The sequence below is a fragment of the Moschus berezovskii genome, chromosome 8, assembly GCF_049115385.1.
Source record: "Moschus berezovskii isolate FMDL1 chromosome 8, NW_MosBer_1.0, whole genome shotgun sequence".
In the NCBI taxonomy this organism is placed as follows: Eukaryota; Metazoa; Chordata; class Mammalia; order Artiodactyla; family Moschidae; genus Moschus; species Moschus berezovskii.
In genome coordinates this window covers 105,573,827-105,594,319 of record NC_142467.1, presented here as the reverse complement: position 1 = coordinate 105,594,319, position 20,493 = coordinate 105,573,827, and the positions used below count along the sequence as shown (strand labels likewise).

Here is a 20,493-nt window from a genome sequence, read left to right as displayed (position 1 = left end):
GGGGTAACAGGAAGGGGTTGTGGTAAAGGGGAGAGGGGCAGGGCTACCTGGCTGCCTCAGAGGATACAGGCTGGGGAGAAGGGCTCGGGTGCCACCCTCAGGGTGTGGGCCTGGAGCAGAGCAGGCCACTCAGGGGCTATAGGCAGAAGCAATCAGATCACTTCAGCTTGCATTCAGCTAACACAAGTCCAACAGCAAAACAAGTTCAAGGACCCCTCGGGGGTGCCATCAGCCAAGTCCAGAACATGGGAGAGTGTGGGACAGCCTGTTTTCTTCCAACCAATAAACTTCAAGGAAACAAGAGGTGGGAAAGGGGGGCCGGCCTGTAAGCAGTGGTTCTGAGTGGGTTCCCAGTGGGCCCGTGGGAGGAACACCCACTCCCAGGCCCCCCCTACCGCCAAGGCAAACCTGGTGGTCAAGCCTTCGGGGGTCTCACCGCTCAGGGCTGTGAACCTCTACTATATAGATTAGGAGTCTAAAAAAATACTAAGCAAATGATGTAGGACTCTGGATACACATGAAAAAAAATAGGAATGAAACGTACACCTTTTATGAGATGAGTGGGAATCTGAACACTGGACACCTAATGATGATAACTGAGAAAAGGCAGTTTGGTTTTGGTATTACACGGGTATTGTGATGATTATTTTTAAGTCCTTATTCTTAAGAAATACGTACTAAAATATATGTAGCTGAAATGCTAAAAATCACCATGCAGAACAATTCATATAGTACGATGCCGTTTCTATAAACACCTATCACATCGTATATAATACTACACCTATTCTATATATTTTACATGTTGTACAGAATATGTGACACAATATTATACACATGCTTAACAGTTTATATTTCACATAGGAGAAATCTAAAGGATATATATCAAGTTGGTAATAATTATCCCTAAAATTACGGAGAACTTTAACAGATCTCCAACAGAAGTTTTATAAAATGTCTTTTTGTCATCGGACAAGAAATGAATTTTGGAGGGGAAAAAGCAAGATGAGTGTGATATCCCCGGAGCACCAGCCCTCAGGACTGGTGGCCCTCAGGAAGGGTCTGTGGAGGGGCAGGGCCCTCACCCAGGAGAAGGGCACCTTTGCTCTGACATCACACGGCATCCCTGCCCCAGCCCTGGTCACAGCCAAGGAGAGAAAGGGGCTCCTTCAGCCAAGACCGAAGGGGGCTTGGGCCCCAGCATCCCCAGCACCCCAGTTTGAGCCCCGGAAGCCCCCTGCCCTCTCCCCTCAATGGAAGTAGGAGCAGCGCTGTGGTCACCTCTTTGGTTTGAGCCCCGGAAGCCCCCTGCCCTCTCCCCCCCACGGAAGTGGGGGCAGCGCCATGGTCACCTCTTTGGTTTCCTCCAGGGTATGGTAGTGGAATGAGTCTTCGTCCAGGGAGCGCAGGAGGGATGCGTGCAGGTGCCGGCTGGCCTCGATGAACTGCTGCGTCAGGCTCAGCTGCTGCTTCAGCACATCGTTTAGTGCTAACACGGCCGGGCTATATGCAGTCAGGGCTGCCATCCCGGCTCCAAGTTAGTTGTTGGCCCCCGGGGCGCCAGCCCCCAGCCCTTGCCGCACCCCCTGGCCAGCCCTGCACCCCCACCCCTCGGCTGTGGCAAGATGCTCTCCGCAGGTACTGCCCCCTCCGGAAGCAGCAGCAGCCTCGCCTCGTTATGTGCCTTTCTACTCAGTGGTAAATGAACTGCGGTCTCTGACTTGTGTGTGCGTCTCACACACTCGGCCCCCAGGCACCACCAGAAGCCTCAACCTCGGTGTCCAACACAAGGGAGGAAGGCCCGTGACATGGCTGTCCAGACAGTGCAGCCTCATGGTGTGGCTCTAACTCTCCTGAATTGTACACTTCGAAATAAGGAAGAGGGGAAAGTTACACTACGTATGTTTAAACGTGGGGCTTCCTGGTGGCTCAGCAGTAAAGAATCCACCTGCAATGCAGGAGACGGGTTCCATCCCTGGGTTGAGAAGATCCCCTGAAGAAGGGCACAGCAACCCACACCAGTATTCTTGCCAGGAGAATCCCACGGACAGAGGAGCCTGGCGGGCTGCAGTCCAGAGGGTTGCAGTCAGACACGAGTGAAGCAACTGAGCAGGCACATGTGCATGTTTAAACACGTAATTAAAATAATTTAAAATGCAATTAAGATAAAATTTGTAGGGACTTCCTTAATGGTCTAGTGGTTACTGCAGAGGGCACGGGTTTGATCCCTGGTGAGGAAATCAGGATCCCACATGCCACATGGCATGGCCAAAAAAATTTTTTTAATATTTATATATAATTTTAACAAAATAAAAGTACAGTTAAAAATAACTGCAACGGTTAAAAATGATCATTACTAAAAAAGATTCTTACTAAGACTATACTCATGGAAAAGTCACTGAGGTCAATATTATGCTTAAAGAAAGGATAAGGGTTTTTTTTAAAGATATAAACATTTCACTTATAACCAATATATTTTAAACATCTTCGTCTTCTAGAAATAGTAAGAAAATTGAAATGGTAAGAGAAAGAACAGGTTCCAGACGACCCGTGGCTTCTGTCATGTGAGCCAGCAGTGGCCCCACGGGGACCTGGCACAGACCGGGTTTCCTACAGTGACTGTCACCTCTTCACCGCACCTTCCTCTCGCCCCAGGCTTGGCTGGGCTTCCCCGAGGCCCTGTGACTCCTCCACACTCAGCAAGGAGGCAAGAGCCATGTCCATGGGACTGGGCCACCCAGTACTGGCTGAGTGCCTTCTGGAGGAAACCAGCTATGGAATCTGGAGAGAAAGGCTCAGAGGGAACACACAAAGATGGCCCTGTCGGGGCGGAAGGCTCACATGTGTGTCCCTGCTAACCCTGTTTTCTCCAACACGGGTGTCCTACTGCAAGACAGACAAGGTTCTGGAACACTCAGTCTGTCGTCTGGGATCCCAGAAATTGTGGGCAGTTACCTGTGGATGTGACCGTCCCCACCAACAGATTCTCCAAACCCAGCACCTAAGAGTGGCCATACACCTTCAAGGGTGGACGTGAAATTGCAGGTAAAATGTGTCCGCTTCACATAAAAGGACCCACAAGGTGAGCTGGGCTGTTACCTTCTATGGCGTCTGCGCTGATGACATGGCTGGCGATGGGTGCTGGGTCCACATAGGCACCTCCCAGGGCTGGTCCGATGGCTGCCACGCCGGCCGCTGCTCCAGACACACAGGGGGAGAGGTGAGTGGGCAGGGTCCAGAGCAATGACTTTCTCATCAACAGGTAAGATGCTGAAATAGGCTATGTGAGTAGGCTTTTTCTCTTCCTGAATGCGATGGCCACTCTCCTTGCCTTTTTTAATCTTTCCGCTTCTTAAAGTTTCCCCAAACCTGCCTCCATCTTTCTGGTAGGTTCTCCTTGTTCAATACACAGGTCAGGTGAGCTGGCTGAAGCAGTCACTCAGCTCAGGGCGACTGCCCTTCCCTGGATGGGCCCTCCTCTGACAGCCATTTGCGAGCTTCAGATGTTCCCTGGACTCTTAACAGGCTGATTTATTTAGGCTGCCTTTTTCCTCCCTCCTTTCGATGTCAGGCCTAATCTAGGAAATCAGCACCACTGATGTTTTACGAAAGCATCTCTAAATTGCAAAGAAAGAAACAGACGTGCACCCATTTGCTGCCCAAAGGCTCTGTTGTCAGAAAGGCAGCAGGAAGACACGGGCAGGGACTCGGAGGTTTATGAGTCACAGAGCCAGGGTTTAAAATCCTCTTGAACACCTTCCAGTGATTCAACTGGGCCCATCTGACTGACCTGCCTCCCTGAGAAACAGAACAGTCACACCCTATGGCCAGGTGCGAGGTCTGGATAGAAGTATCATGAAGCCCCCAGATCCAAATGAGCAGATCAAGCAAGAACCACAGGGATTTCCCTGATGGTCCAGTGGTTAAGAATCCACCTTCCAAGGCAGGTTCAATCCCTGGTCCGGGAACTAAGTTCCCATGTGCCATAGGGTAACTAAGCCTGAGTGCTACAACTAGAGAAAAACCCACCTGCCTCAATGAAGAGCCCGTGCACTGCAACAAAGACGCAGCGCAGCCAAAATAAATAAGTAACTTAAAAAGCAGGACTCGCACCCCAGCACACAGCCCGGGAACAAGCTCTGTCTGCATCGTGGGTGTTGTGTAGACCAGTGGTCCCCAACTTTCCTGGCATCAGGGACTGGTTTTGCAGAAGACAATTTTTCCACCAACTGGGGTGGGGGTAGTGATGCAGGGGGACAGTTTGGGGATGACTCAAGCGCATTACATTTGTTATGCTGTCGCTGATCGGACAGAAGGCAGAGCTCAGGCGGTAATGCAAGTGATGGGGATCAGCTGTAAACACAGAAAATGCTTCACTCACCCGCTAACCTCCTGCTATCCAACCAGGTTCCAAACAGACCACAGACCTGTAGTGGTCTGTGGCCTAGAGGTTGGGGTCCCCTGGTCTTGACAAGAAAAAGAAGCAGCACATGTGTGCGTGCAAAGTTGCTTCAGTCACATCTGACTCTCTGCCACCCCAACCGCCAGGCTCCTCTGTCCATGGGATTCTCTGCAGGTATACTGGAGGGGTTGCCATGCCCTCCTCCGGGGGATCATCCTGACCCATGGATCAAACCTGCATCTCCTGTGTCTCCTGCACTGCAGGCGGATTCTTTACCACTGAGCCACTGGGGAAGCCCCAAAACAAAGAAATGGAGTCACTAAAAGAAAGCGACCTTTCCGTCCACATGGGCCAGGGCCAATGCTGAGAACAAGAGAAATGATGAGCCGTGCCTGCTGCATGCCAGAAGGGAATCCACCAAACACACACATGAATTCAGACCACCAGCTAGACGGGCGACACAGCAGCTCTTGGAGCCCCCATGCTCAAGGACCCCAAAGCATCTGAGGATGTGCTGTCCGGGAAGGCAGTCCCTGTCACACCTGATGTTTCAGGTGGGGTCGCTCTCTGGCGGGCCTTCCTGGTCACTGCAGGGTGCTGAGCAGCAGCCCGGCCTCCACCCAGAGACAGTCAGTCACCCACCCTGGCTGATGTCCCCTGGGGCCAGGATCAGCCCCGCTGACAACCACTGCTTTAGTTTTTGGTTTGAAACCTTTCAGTGTTTTGAAGCTTGGGAGACAGTGGGGAATACCCAGGGAGCTCTTTTCTGTGGAAGAGGAAGCAGGGGGCTGAGGTACCGGCTGGCTGATAACAGCCCAGACCTCCTGGTCCAGGGGCTCCTGTCAATCAGCGCCGCAGGCCCGCCCCTCCCTCCTCCGACCCTCAGGCCACATCCTTACCCTTAGCCCACTGGTAGGTGAAGGCAGGATCGGGCGTCTGCACGGCCGTCTCCTTCACCATGACTCTTGGGACACCCTTGGCCCGCTTCTTCCAGGACTTGGGACTTGAGGGAGGGGGCTCTGACTTCAGACTTGCAGAAAATTCAGACCGACTGGCCAGCGTCCTGTCGGGAGAGTCCTCCGAACGGGCCATCGACTCAGATGCTGTTGGACTGGGGGATTTTTCAAAATCTTCTGAGTAAGTCGAGTTCACCGCACTGGCCATAGGTTCTGGAGATGTTGGCCCCAGGCAACAAATGCCCTGGGGCCCAGGGGACGAGGCCGACGGTTCACTCAGGCGCTCGGAGATCTCGCTCTCAGAGGGGGGATCCCTTGCCCAGGGCCTTCTACTGGATACCTTGCCCCCCTGACCTTCTTTCTAAAATGAAAGATGACAGAGGTAACTGGAAAGTATTTTCAAATGAGCAACACAATCAAAATACACAATCAAAATACCACTGCATTAGAAGCGAGGGCGCCCCAGGGACCCAGCAGGTGAGAGTCTGCACGGTCCGTTCTAGATTTGGGCAGGCCAAGTATTGCGAGCAGAATTTTTAAACCCTTCAGCATGAAGCTGCTGCACTTAACACTGATGGTGTGAGCATGTGTCAGCAGCAGGTGTGTGAAATGTGTTGTGTCGTTATTATGTTTTATTAAAACCTGTGCTGGGACTTCCCTGGCGTTCCAGTGGTTAAGAATCTGCACTTCTATTGGAAGGGGCACTGGTTCGAACCCTGGTGGGGGAACCCTGGTGATCCTGCATGGCAGTCCTGAATGCTGCATGGTGCTGATGGTGAGGTGGTTACTAATACAGCAAGAATCACCACGGGGCACTGGAATAAATACAGGTCAGTGCAGGAATTGCTGTGGGGAGGCTGAAGTGGGACCTGCTCTAATCGTCTGATACGTTAAGTAACTCTACTGTTATCATCTTAAATCAGGGTCTCTGCACATGACACATTGACATTCAAGACACAAATATTCCCTGCAGTGGGGGCCACCCTGTGCACTCTGGGACACCGAGTGCCATCTCTGGATGGACACTAAGTGCCATCTCTAGCCACTATGCCAGTGGCACCCTGCACCACAGTTATGACCCCAGTGTCACCAGACATCGCCAAATGTTCCCAGGTGAGAATCACTGACCTAAATGAAGCATCATGGCTCCAAACCATTCTACGTAAAGATCTAAAGTGAAAAATCACTTCAAGGACTCCCGATGGCCCAGTGACTAAGACTCCAAGCTCCTGACTCAAGGGGCCCGGGTTCAATCCCTGGTCAGGAAACGAAGATCCTACATGCTGCAACTAAAGATTCCCACAATGAAGACAGAACATCCCACGTGCCGCAACTAGAACCCGGCACCACCAGAGTAATGAAATAAATAAATAAATCTTTTTTTAAAAAAAAAAAGAAAAAATCGGTTCACTGTACTTACTTCCCATTCTGAGTCTGATTCTTCACTGACAGCTGGAGCCAGATCATTCAGGGATAAAATGTTTATTCTAAAATCTGTAATTAAAAATGTAACATGGCAATATTTACTCATTTACTCCACAGGTATTGACCATCCTGTTGAAGGAACAGGGCTAAGAGCTAGGGATGGGAAGATGCAAAAGTGTGCAGTCCTTGCCCTCAGAAAGCTAGCCCAGGCATCTGAGCACTTTTTCTTTAAAGGGCGAGGTAGTAAGTATTAATAGTCTGGGCTTTTTCAGGCTAGTCTGTCTCTGCCCTTGTGATGGGAAAGCCACCAAGGACTGTGTGTAAACAAATGAGTGTGACTGTGTCCCAGTAAAACTTTACTTATAAAAACAGGCAATGGGAAGGGCTTCCCTGGTGGTCCAGTGGTTAAGAATCCACCTTGCAATGCACGGGATGCAGGTTCGATCCCTGGTCAGGGAACTAAGATCCACATGGCGTGGGGCAACTAAGCCTAGTCACTGCAACTACTGAGCCCCTGCCTGGCAACGAAGACCCTGCAGGTGGCCACTAAAATCCGAGGCAGTCAAATAAATATATATTTAAAAATAGACAATGGGAGGATTCCCTGACGGTCCAGTTGTTAGGACTCCATGCTTTTACTGCCAAGGACCCGGGTTCACTCCCTGGTCAGGGAACTAAGATCCAAATAGTAGTGGTGATGGTGCTTTAGTCGCTCAGTCATGTCTGACTCTTTTGACCCCCAAGGACTATAGCCCATCAGGCTCGTCTGTCCATGGGATTCTCCAGGTAAGAATACTGGAGTGGGTTGCCATTTCCTTCTTCAGGAAGACCTGAAAACTAGAGAAGCAAGGAAACAAAGAAACACAGGCCAGAAGCCTCCAGCCCCTGGCCTCCCCAGAGTGGCTCACAATGCAGAGAGGGAAGTGCAGTGGTGAGTGTGCTTGAGGTGGGGGGCCCTCCACTGGGAGAGCGGCACCTCATCCTAGGTCCTCATTTAAAGCAAGTTAGGGGCACAGGGGGTCTTTCCTGAGGGCTCAGATGGTAAGGAATCTGTCTGTAATGCAGGAGACCCAGGTTCAATCCCTGGGTCGGGAAGATCCCCTGGAGGAGGGCGTGGCAACCCGTCTGGTATTCTTCCCTAGAGAATTCCATGGACAGAGGAGTCCGGTGGGCTATAGTCCACGGGGTCGCAAAGAACTGGACACGAGTGAGTGACTAACTCTTCGGTTCAAGCTCAGGCGAACTTCCACTTTGTGGTGCCAGCGAGTCAGCTGCCAACGCCTGAACGCCATGGGTGCAGGCTGCTAGAAGAGGAGGCTCCACGTAGTCCCAGTGCCCCAGCAGGTTTTGCCCTGACAGCACGTGGGCCTGCTCTTCCCCGGGAGGAGGAAGGCTGACGGGCAGCCAGGGTCAGGAGCAAGTCCACCACATGGCTCATTCATGACTGAGGCACAGAGGCTGCGTGTGTGATGCAAGGGGACAGGGTGTGCACCCTGCGGGGCCTCAAAACCCGAGCAGGCACATGATCCAACCCCGGCTGAGTTGGGTGGACACTTGGCGGGGCCCTCCAAGGTGTCTTGGGGGCTTCCACGGAGGGCACCGAGCAGCCTGGCTGGGCTGGAGGGATGAGTCTCCCAGAGGAGGCAGGATGTGACCCGCAATTCCAGGAACAGACAGGGGACAGTCAGCGGGAGCAGCTAGAGCAGCACCCACCACGCAGGAGGCACAGAGCTGGGGGTGAACGGGAAATGGAAGGCTGAGCAGCTCACTCTTCCTGGGAAGGCTAGCTGAGTGCAATCCCAAATGCCAGGCTGCCCCAGCAATGTAAGAACGAAATGAAAACCTAGCTCATCGCTTCAGTGCTAAGGGCTCACCCCGCCTCTGAGCTCCTCCAGCACTGCCAGCTGCCAGCATGCCTGTGGCACACAGGTCCTGAGATATGTTCACGGACAAGCCTCTGAACTTAGCCATCACGGCTGGCTTGGGCCAAAGCACCGCAGGAGACCGTGGACGAGGAACGTTATTGTCATGTCGGTCAACCCTGCCTCTCACAGGCTGACTGTGCAGGAGGCCCTTCTGAACACGCAGGAGGCACTCTGCGTGCACTAGCTCACTGTCATGGCTCTGCCCCACGTTACAGATGAGGAAACCAAGGCACAGAGAGCCTGAGGCCGCGTGGCCAGAAGGCAGCAGGGCAAGGGTGTCCACCCCAGGTAGTGTGTATGTTAGTCGCTCAGTCTTATCCGACTCTTGGCGACCCCATGGACTGTAGCCCACCCGGCTCCTCTGTCCATGGAATTCTGGCAAGAATATTAGAGCGGGTTGCCATTCCCTTCTCCAGGCAATCTTCCCAACCCAGGGATCAAACCTGGGTCTCCCGCATCACAGGCAGGAGTTTTACTGTCTGAGCCACCAGGGAATCCCCACCCCAGGTGGGCTGGACCCCCAAATTCAGACTTGTCTTTACCACTCCTTGCTGCCTTCCTCTGTTGAGGCTGCATCTGGAGGGGAAGGTGGGGTCTGGACACAGAGGGGGCCCCTCCCGGCCAGCTGAGGGGCAGCCTGGAGGGGCAATCAGGGAAAGCCAGAACCCAGGTCTGGCGTTCCTGTTGGTTGTCATGTCGGCCAGCCCTGACCCTCACAGGCTTTCTGTGCAGGTACGCCCACCTTCTCGTCCATGCCCACCAGGCTGGCCAGGACACCCATCACCATTTCCTCGGGCCTGAAGATCCGAGCCAACAGCAGTGAGGTGCCACGTGGCATGCGGCACATGGTGGCCCCCGAGGCTTGCACCCTCAAGCCCACCCCCCTGCACAGGGAGGGGACTTTGGTCGGCTGTGCTTCCCCTCCCTGCCCCTACATCATGGTGCCTTAGCATCTTGGATATTTTTTCGGGGGTAGGGGCAGACCACACAGACTGTGGGATCTTAGTTCACCAACTGGGGACTGAACCTGTGACCCTGCAGTCAAAGTGCAGAGTCTTAACCACTGGACCACCAGGGAAGTCCCGCATCTTGAACATTTTGAGCTGCACGAGTCTGAGACACAGAAGGGGCTGCAAGGACTCCCTGACCTCCTCCGAAGCAGGTTGTAAGACCCTCAGGTAAGACTCACCTTCCCTTTACCTGGGGAAAAGGAGCATCCTTATGTCCAAGATGGGGGAGCTGAGCCACCCTCACTAGCAGGCTTTGCTGCGTCTTCCCTCATCTACTCCTATCCTTTCATCTAGCACATTCTCCCAGGACTCTCCATCACACCCAGCAGGAGGCATCACCGTTTCTTTACGTTTTCATTTCCTTATCAAGCCTCCTGGGTCCCATAAAACTTATAAAAAATATTTATTGACTCTCAGAATGCTTTTCTCCTGTTAACCTGTCTTTGGTTACAGAGCCCCAGGCAAGAAGTTAAAAGGACACAGGGAAAAGCTATTTCCCCCCACCACTGACTCACAGGTAAAGACCACGGCAGCATCTGGGGCTGGGGCAGGCGGGCGGGCTCACACACGCGCCACTGCTCCTGACGCCGCCACGCCTGGCGCCTGCTGGCAAACAGCGGGCACTCGACCCAGTTATTTAACTGGGTTTTGATGGTAAGGAAACCGCAGAGGGTAGAAATCCATGCTTTCTCTTTCTGCGCCTTTCTTAAATACATACGGTATTAAAACTCACGTTGGGGACGTCCCTGGTGGTCCAGTGGTTAAGAATCCGCCTTCCCACCTATACCCCAATACAAAATAAAAAGTTTCTCTTTTTTAAAAGAAAAGATCTGGGGAGTTCATTAAAAAGAAAAAAAAAAAAAAAGAATCCACCCTGGCTTCCAATGCAGGGGACGCGGGTTCGATCCCTGGTTGAGGAACTAAGACCCTGGCCACCACTACGAAGACCCAGCACAGCCAAAAATAAAAAGTAAGTAAGTGCGTAAAAACCATGGTGAATGATGGTGAAATAATAAACATGTCTGTGACTGCTTAGAGGTTGGTTTCATTTTCTGCAATTAAAAAGGAAAGGAAGCACACTTCTCTTTTACAACAAGGAAAACTTTCTCTCATATGAGGCTCTAGAAGGATCTGCCTTCGCTCTGTCACTGGGCAATGTCACTAGATAAAGACTTTAAAGATAGAACGGGGACTTCCCTCGTGGTCCAGTGGTTAAGACTGTATTTCAGACACAGGGATGCAGGGGGTCAGGGAACTAAGAGCCTACATGCCCCAAGGAGAAAAAGAAATCTGACTTGGCCCCTCAACTAGGAAAGAGGGTGTGGAAGAGCCGAGGGTGCCCTGCACCCCTCGTGATAATACCCTGTGACCACCATGCTGGGGACACTAAAAGCGGTCTCGCCCTCCCTGCCCAGGGTGACAACTCTGCACAGGGACGAGGGCTACCGTTCAGACTGTCATCGGTGGCTTCTGAGGGAGGCTCCTCCTGAGGCCCAGGCTCGCTCCTTCTCAGGGAGGATGAGAGCTCGTCGTCCCCCACAGTCGAGGGCGCTGACTTCGCAAAGGCACCAGGGATGGAAAGCGACACCGTGCGGGAGGCAGACATGTGCGTCTGTGGGGAGCGAGTTCTCAAGCCGGCACTGCGAAGGGTCCCGTCTGCTGACCATGAGGTTGACAGCCATGAAGTGGGGAATGGCTTTGAGCTGGGAAGATCTTTACTGGGCCGTGAAAGGGTTCTCGGTGGAGTTGGGATCTGATTCTACGTGGGTGGAAACAAAAGAAGGGAAATTAACCAAACATATGCTAAGTCCTGATCAAGCGACATTGGGGTTGGTGGACAGAGCGAGGCCTCATGATGGCCGTTACCATTCTCAGCCCCTTTCTCTCCTCTCCCCTCATCTGGGGAAGCTGATGGACAACATTGAGGCAAGATAATCCTGGGATTAGAAATACTCAGAAATATCGCTTGGCTTTCAGATCGTGTCTGACTCTTTGCAAGCCCAGGGACTGTAGCCTGCTGGCCTCCTCAGTCCATGGGATTTCCCAGGTAAGAATGCTGGAGTGAGTTGCGATTTCCTTCTCCAGGGGATCTTCCTGACCCAGGGATTGAACCCACGACACCTGCTTGGCTGGAGAAAGAAATGGCAACCCACTCCAGTATTCTTGCCCGAGAAATCCCATGGACAGAGTGGCCTGGTGGGCTCCAGTCCACAAGGGTCATCGCAGAGTCAGACAAACTTAGTCACAAGTGTGACTAAGCAAAATTGGCCAAAGTACCTCTACCATAATTCCCCTTAATAACAAGTGTTGGTGGAGATGTGGAGAAATTGGGACCCTCACACACTGCTGATGGGAATGTGAAACAGTGCAGCCACTGTGGGAGACAGTTTGTCTGTACCTCAATTAGTTACACACAGACTTACTAAAGGACACAACAGTTCTGCTCCTAGGAAAAACCCAAAGAATTGAAAACAAGAACTCAAACAGATCCTTGTAACACTATTCATAATTGCCACAAGGTGGAAACATCCCAGATGTCCATCAGTGGAAGAGTGGATAAACGCAATGTGGTCCATCCACACAATGGAATATTCCTCAGCCATAAAAAGGAATGGAGCATTGACGCACACTACAATGTGAGTGAACCCCGAAAGCATCATGCTAAGGGAAAATTGGACACAAAAGGTCACAGGTTGTATGATTCCACTGAAGAAATGTCCAGAACAGGCAAACCCACGGAAACAGAAAGCAGATTAGTGATTATTAAGTTTTGGAGGACAGGTAAACAGGGAGTGGTTACTTGGTGCATGTGTCCGTGCTAAATCACTTCAGTCGTCAACTCTCTGTGACCCTATGGACTGCAGCCCACCAGGCTCCTCTGTCCACAACATTCTCCAGGCAAGAATACTGGAGTGCGTTGCCATGCCCTCCTCCAGGGAATTTTCCCAACCCAGGGATCAAACCTGCATCTCCTGTGACTCCTACATTGCAGGCCATTCTCTACCACTGAGCCAAGAAGGAAGACTGATAGTAATCAGGAACGGTTTACTTTTGGGAGGATGGAAATGTTTTGGAATGAAACAGGTGGCAGTGATACAACATTGTGAATGTACTAAATGCCACTGAATTGTTCATTTTTAATAGGTTAATTTTAGGTTATAGGAATTTCACCTCGATTAAAAAAAAATGGAAATGGAACCTTCCCAAGTTAGTGACTCCTATATGGTACAACCAGCAAGCGGGAATGGGTCACCAATGGCAGTGATCACTGCTGGGGCTGGATAAGTCATACAAAGTGCTGTCCTGTGGGGTATACAGTTACCAGTGCCACATGGTGCAAAACTACCTGACGTGTCCGAAATCTGATCCCTTACAGAGCAGACCAGGAGTGGATCCCCGTGATTGGGTGAAACCCAACCCTTCCTCATCCAACACTCTCTCAAGTAGCTTACGGGTGATGGAGCTCATCAAAAGACTCTAGTGCTATGACATAAAGGTACAAATGCAAAGTATTAATACAAACAAGTACAAAATAAATAAGTGCAAAATGCAGGGATGTCCCTGGTGATCCAGTGGTTAAGAATCCACCTTGCAATGATGAAATAAAAAACTGAGTTTTTGTTTTCCAAAAAAAAAAAAAGAATCCACCTTGCAATGTGGGGGATGGATGCAGGTTTGATCCCTGGTTGGGGAATTAAGATCCCATATGCCACAGAGCAACTTGTGTCGCCAGCTACTGAGCCCAGGAGCTCCAGAGCCGTGTGCTCGAACTAGAGAGTCCCCACGCCACAAGGAAAGATCCCACGTGCCACAACTGAGACCCAATGCAGCCAAATAAATAATAAAAATGGAAAAATACACGCAAACTTTACCGAGACTAGCTTTGTTTGTTCTTTCTCATTGGCTTTGGTGCTGGTGAAACCCTGATTCGTGGGTGTTTCTTTTTCCCTGGAAGATTCTATCAAGCTCCCCAGCAACTCTTTCATTTCCTCTTCATCCCTGTCTGGAGCATCCAGTGTTCTGGGAGGCTGTTTCTCTTTGGGTCTTTGGGCATCCCTCTCCTTCCCAACCTGGGCTTCCACGGGTATCTTTTCCACCCGTGGTTCTCTCTTCTTGAGAAACCTACTGGCCTTCCCACTCGGCATGTCTGTCTCAGGGACAGGAATTTCAAGGGCCTGTTCCTGGGAAGGTTGTCCTGCGTTCTGTGAAGAAAGGTCAGCCGTCCTCCGGGCTGGCGCTTCCTCTGCTCTGCTAGGGAGCCAGTCCTCGGATTCCGCGTCCGACGGATCCATCCGCACCTTCCGGTTCCTGATCTTGGACTCGATCTGCGCCAGCTTCCTGAGCACCGCGTTGGCCCTGACCTTGGAGGCGGTGGTTGACGGTCTACTTGAAGAGCACCAGGGCTCACTCCCCAGGACAGCGTTCTCTTTCGGCAGGAAGTATTTTCCACCCAGAGTCTGGTTTCTTTTTAAAAATCTGCTGGGACCGGGTGCTATTTTGCTAAGACTTCTACTGATACCGGAGTTCCGCATGTCCCCCATCTTTGAATCTTCTAAGGAAATATCACTGAGGTCGCCAAAGATGTCACGCACAGGACAGCTCGGTTTTCTTATCGAAGCCATTCTAGGGAGTAAAGACAGAAAACTTAAGAATCAAAACACCTGATGTTCATACTGCCAGTTCAAATCTCTCAACACCTCCCACCACTTGGGAGAGAACACATCCCCTTTTGCCATCTGGCCAGAGCCGCCCCTCCAAGCCTGATGACACCATGAAAAATAAGACACCTGGGACTTCCCTGGTGGTACAGTGGGTAAGAATCCGCCTGCCAATGCAGGGGACACAGGTTCGATCCCTGGTCCAGGAAGAGTCCAGATGCCACAGAGTAACTAAGCCGGAGCACCACAACTTCTGAAGCCTGCGTGCCCTAGAGTGTATGCTCCACAACAAGAGAAGCCACCCCGATGAGAAGCCCATGCACCGCAACGAAGAGGAGCCCCTGCTCACCACAGCTAGAGAAAGCCCTGGAGCAGCAACAGAGACCAGGGCAGCCAAAAAATAAACTAAAAATATATAAGACAGCTGGTAAGTTACCACTGAATTACCCTTTAGGGCCAGGTATTAAGTGACAACGTGTTACATATTAAAGACAAAAGTCAGCGGTTCTCAGGCCCCAGCAGGATGCCCAGTACTTCACTCAGAGCTGCAGTGTCTCGTTTAACCCTCACTTAACCTTGAGTCGGTTATTGTCATCCCTCTCTCATAGAGGAGAGGAAGGACATGAAGGCCCCAGCAGGTTAGGCCCTGATCAGTGAGTTGTTACTGTTGTTCAATGGCTAAGTTGTGTCTGATTCTTTGAGACCCCATGGACTGCAGCACGCCAGGCTTCCCCGTTCTTCACGGTTACCCAGAGTTTGCTCAAACTCATGTCCATTGAATCGATGATGCCATCCAACCATCTCATCTTCTGTCGCCCCCCTTCTCCTGCCTTCAGTCTTTCCCAGCATCAGGGTCTTTTCCAGTGAGTCGGCTCTTCGCAGCAGGTGGCCAAAGTATTAGAGTTTCACCATCAGTTCTTCCAATGAATACTCAGGGTTGATTGGATTAGGGTTGACTGATTTGATCTCCTTGCAGTCCAGGGGACTCTCAAGAGTCTTCTCTAGCACCACAGCTCTAAAGCATCACTTCTTTGGCACTCAGCCTTCTTTATGGTCCAGCTCTCACATCTGTATGTGACTACTGGAAAAACCATAGCTTTGACTGTACGGCCAGTGAGTAGCAGAGCCAAATTCAGAGCTTAGGCCGATTCCAAAGATCTCGTCACCCCCGAGCTCTTTACTGTCTCTCCAGCTGCCCCATTTCAACTCCCATCAGCCCTGCTCCCCAGTCGCACCCCAGGTTCAGCCTCCTCCTTTATGCAAGTGTCCTCAGTTCTCTCAAAAAAAAAAGAGCTGTTGAGCTTTCGGCTTTCGGCTCAGAGGAGGCCAAGGTGCAACTTTCTTCAGTCATCCCGAATCCGGGTTCATCTGACACCGGCCGCCTCCACCATGCCGCCTATGTTTGACCCCAATGAGATCAAAGTCGTGTACCTGAGGTGCACCAGTGGGGAGGTCGGTGCCATGTCTGCCCTTGCCCCCAAGATCGGCCCCCTGGGTCTGTCTCCAAAAAAGGTCGGTGATGACATCACCAAGGCAACTGGTGAGTGGAAGGGTCTGAGGATTACAGTGAAACTGACCATTCAGAACAGACAAGCCCAGATTGAGGTGGTACCTTCTGCTTCTGCCCTGATCATCAAAGCCCTCAAGGGACCACCAAGAGACAGAAAGAAGCAGAAAAACATTAAGCACAGTGGAAACATCTCTTTTGATGAGATCGTCAGCATTGCCTGGCAGATGCGGCATCGGTCTCTAGCTAGAGAACTTTCTGGAACCATTAAAGAGATCCTGGGGACTGCCCGGTCTGTGGGCTGCAGTGTTGATGACCATTATGACATCATAGATGATATTAACAGTGGTGCAGTGGAGTGCCTAGCTAGTTAAGAACAGCAAAGGAAAAAGAAAAATAAAGGATTATTTGACAACCCCCCCCACAAAAAAAGCTGTTGAGAGCCTGCCCTGGTAGTCCAGTGGTTAAGACTCCACAATCCCAATGCAGGAGGCCAAGGTTCAACCCCTGGTCAAGGAACTAAGATCCTGAATCACAATGAGGCTAAATAAATAAAAATAGTTTTAAAAACTGGCTGTACTATTTCTTTTTAAAGCTGTTTCTGAAACTCAATCTATATGTTTAATGAGCTCCCCAGAAATCTTATTTTACTTAGTGTAAGAACCACTGCCCTGGGAGCAGGACTGGGGCCTTTGGACAGACACAGAGTGCCCTATCCTCCCATCCTGCACAAATGTCAGCATGTGTTGTGCGTGTGTGCCAGTGTGCATTTTTCTGGGGAGAAGGGCCTGAGTTTTCATCATATTCTCAGACTTCTCATGTACCCCTGAAAGAATATGAACAATCCACTGCAAGATTTACCAAGGTTTCAAAAGATTTTAAAGACTTGGGAAAAATATGGCATGGGAGGGTATCTGCTGCAGGCCCGTTAGTGAGGAACTTGGCAACGGCAATGAAAATGTGAAATGCACAGAACCATGACCCCACAATTCCACATCTGGGAATTTACCTACAATTACATTCTCAAAGTTACATAGAGATGTCCAAGGAATGTCTTGGCAGCATTATTTGTACTAATCAGAAACAGAGGCCCAGTGAGGTCCAGACAACCACAGGCACACAATGGAATATTGCTGCTGCTGCTGCTAAGTCACTTCAGTCGTGTCCGACTCTGTGTGACCCCATAGACAGAAGCCCACCAGGCTCCCCCGTCCCTGGGATTCTCTAGGCAAGAACACTGGAGTGGGTTGCCATTTCCTTCTCGAATGTGTGAAAGTGAAAAGTAAAAGTGAAGTTACTCAGTCGTGTCCGACCCTTAGCGACCCCACAGACTGCAGCCTACCAGGCTCCTCCATCCATGGGATTTTCCAGGCAATAGTACTGGAGTGGCTTGCCATTGCCTTCTCCGCAATGGAATATTAGGCAGCCATTAAAGGAAGGGGGAAAATCTGTGTGCATAATATCTCCAGCATAATGGTCTGCGAAGCAGAAAAGACGAGATATAGAACCATGCCTCAGCTCCATACTGTTTGAATGGTGGGACTTGCCTGGTGGTCCAGTGGTTAAGACTTTGTGCTTCCAACGCAGAGGGCACAGGTTCAATGTCTGATCAGAGAACTAAAATCCCACATCCTGAACAGTGCAGCCAAAAAAAAAATATTGTTTGTTCTACCAAGACTATATTTATGTTACTTTTATTAAAAAACAAAAAGGTACTGTGAAACCCAAAAAAGCCTTTTTCCCCCTCTCTATCCACTTGGAAAACTACTTTATTAGGATTACCAGAATAAATGGAGGACAGTCAGTTATTTGAATTTCAGGTAAACAGCAAATAATTTTTAAAAGTTAAGTATGACCCAAATATTTTTATGGTAAAAGCTAATGTTCTGAACATTTTATACTAAAAAGCATTGTGCTCCAAATATCTTTATATTAAAAAATTATTTATCTGAAATTAAAATTCAACTGGGTATCCAGTATTCTGATTTGTTAAACTTGGCAACTGTACATCTTATACACCTTTTAAAGCTGAGTTCAAATATTTTGTGCAAGGCAAAGCATTTAACCCAGTCCCTAAGCTTCTGGACAAGAATGAATTATTTTTATTATTTTATTGTCTGTTTCTCTGACTAGTGTGCTTACTTTCTTATCCCCATCTTAACAATTCATATACTAAGAGTGCCCAGCATAGCCTGACCACAGGGGTCAGTGAATGGAAAACCACGCAGAATCCCTATTGGGAGCGACCCTGGTCAGGTTAACCATTCTGTGCCTCAGTTTGGTCATCTGTAAAAAGGGAATACCAGGATTCCTATGTTCCTCATAGGAATCCCATGTTCAGTATGGGGCATGGAGTAAGCATACAATAAAATATAGATAGCTATCATGATGGTATTGGGGGGCTTCCAAAGTGGCTCAGTGGTAAAGAATCTGCCTACCACTGCAGGAGATGGTGGTTCAACCCCTGGGTGGGGAAGATCCCTTGGAGAAGGAAATGGCAAACCCACTCCAGTATTCTTGCCTGGGAAATCCTACAGACAGAGGAGCCTGACGGGCTACAGTCCCTGGGGTCACGAAAGAGTTGGACACGACTTAGCAACTAAACAAAATGATAACAATGACAGTATTTGGACTACCTGCATAACGGGCTAACTTTTAGCTGCAAGGACACGGTGAAGGGGAAGTGGAAAGCACAGGAACAACATCAGCACCTATCTCTGTGAATACTTTTGTAGTTAAGGCTCCAGGCCATTCCGTGCTGGTCAGAGGGCAAATCTGACCACAGGCCAGGTTTTCTGGCATCTAGTTCTTCAGAAAGGTTTGAAATTAATTTAAAAATTTAATTTAAAAAAAAGGAGGGGGGAATTTCTCTGGTGGCCTAGTAGTTAGGATTCCAGCAGGTGGGATTCAGTCCCTGATCCAGGAAGTGATATCCTGCAAGCCCCACAGATCAGCCAAAAGAAAAAAAGTACTAAAAAAAATTAATAATGTTTAAAAGGGTAAGTTTCATGTTATGTACACTTTACCACAACTAAAACAGATATGTATCTTTTTAATTTAAAATTTTTTATTGACGTATAGGTGATTTACAATATTGTGTTAGCTTCAGAAACATGTATTTTTTGTAAAACTACATTGTAAACTCACAATTAAAAACAAACCAATAGGCAAAATATATGAGCTGATATTTCACACACAAAAAAATATATATACAAATGGCCAATAAGCATGTAATAAGATGCTGAACATCATCCATGAGAGGAATTCAAATCAAAGCCACTATGAGATCCCACTTCACACCCACTAGAGTGACTGTAATCAAATGTACAGAACAAAAGGTTGGTGAGGATGTGAAGATATTAGGTAGAACCTTCATACCCCTTGGAGGAGACTGTAAAACGATGCATCTGCCAACCTGGAAAACAGTCTGGTAGTTCCTCAAAAAGTTAAACATAGTTACCATCAGTTCAGTTCAGTTCAGTTCAGTCGCTCAGTCATGTCCGACTCTTTGCGACCCCATGAATCACAGCACGCCAGGCCTCCCTGTCCATCACCAACTCCCGGAGTTCACTCAAACTCATGTCCATTGAGTCGGTGATGCCATCCAGCCATCTCATTCTCTGTCGTCCCCTTCTCCTGCCCCCAATCCCTCCCAGCATCAGACCCGGCAATTCCAATCCTGTGCAGCCCAAGATAACTGAAATGTACATAAATGTTCCTAACAGTTCTTATTCATAATACACAAAAAGTGGCAACATCCCAAATAGCCATTAACTAGTGAATGGGTGAGAACTATTCAGTAATAAAAAAGAACAAATAATGACACACACAACATGCACACGTGTCAAACACACCACACTAAGTGAAAATAGCATATGATGCAAAACCACACACCCTATTACTCCAGTTACAAGGACTGTCCAGATAAGGCAAATCCACAAACGCACAAAGCCCATCGGTGGTTGCCTGGGACCACGGGTGGTAGCAGGGATGGAGAGATACACTTGGGGTGACCCACAAGTTCGAAAGCTGGATGGTGGTGATGTTTGCACCATTTGGTAAATTTTTAGTAAAATAACGGGAATTGTAAGCTTAAAAGAGGTGAATTGTACGTATGTAGATGAGTTATCAATAAAGCTGTTAAAAAATAAACCAATCTTTTAAAATAGGGGCGCCCCTCAGACCAGCGGGTTGTTCCCCAAGGCCTGGAGCGACCCACATCGGACCATGCTCTCCAGTGCGCCTCAGACATCGAAACTGGGGCTTGAGGCCCCTAAACCGCCCTCCCGCTGCCGGACCTACTCGGCTCCGGAGCGCGCCCCGTTTCCCTCAATTCCTCTCCCTAGCCCAGGCATCAAGCCCGGCCACCGCCCAGCCGGTCACCACCCAGCCAACCCTGCCAACCTCCTCCCGCGAAGTCCCGCGGAGGCTGCCGCCGCTCACGGTGGAACACTCGTGCCAGAGGGGACCGTTGCCCTCGGCGACGGCGCCAGGGCGAAAGAGACTACATCTCCCGGGTCACCCCGCGCCCTGAGGGCCAATAGCGCTCCAGGTCACTATCGTAAGGCATCATGGGAGTGGTAGTTCTGGGACGGGCCTGGCGGGCCCCGCGC

The 20,493-nt window shown here is 50.0% G+C and overlaps 1 protein-coding gene and 1 pseudogene across 2 annotated transcripts in view; one reads left to right on the top strand and one right to left on the bottom strand.

Annotated features, from left to right (window-relative positions):
• C8H19orf44 (chromosome 8 C19orf44 homolog) overlaps positions 1-20,373 on the bottom strand; it is a 21,648-nt gene extending 1,275 nt beyond the window's left edge. The window contains exons 1-7 of one of the 2 annotated variants that reach the window (XM_055429865.2): positions 20,285-20,373; positions 13,588-14,338; positions 11,162-11,474; positions 6,776-6,849; positions 5,299-5,716; positions 3,097-3,192; positions 1,350-1,516 (exon numbers count right to left, since the gene is read on the bottom strand). In XM_055429865.2, coding sequence (XP_055285840.2) covers positions 1,350-1,516; positions 3,097-3,192; positions 5,299-5,716; positions 6,776-6,849; positions 11,162-11,474; positions 13,588-14,337 — 1,818 coding nt within the window. In that variant the 5' untranslated portion in view covers position 14,338; positions 20,285-20,373. Of the gene's footprint in view, positions 1-1,349; positions 1,517-1,572; positions 2,063-3,096; positions 3,193-5,298; positions 5,717-6,775; positions 6,850-11,161; positions 11,475-13,587; positions 14,339-20,284 lie in introns of those variants that run through there. The other variant, XM_088839140.1, reaches the window with a different exon arrangement.
• LOC129558586 (large ribosomal subunit protein uL11 pseudogene) lies at positions 15,679-16,254 on the top strand (annotated as a pseudogene).
• Positions 20,374-20,493: the final 120 nt, after the last annotated feature.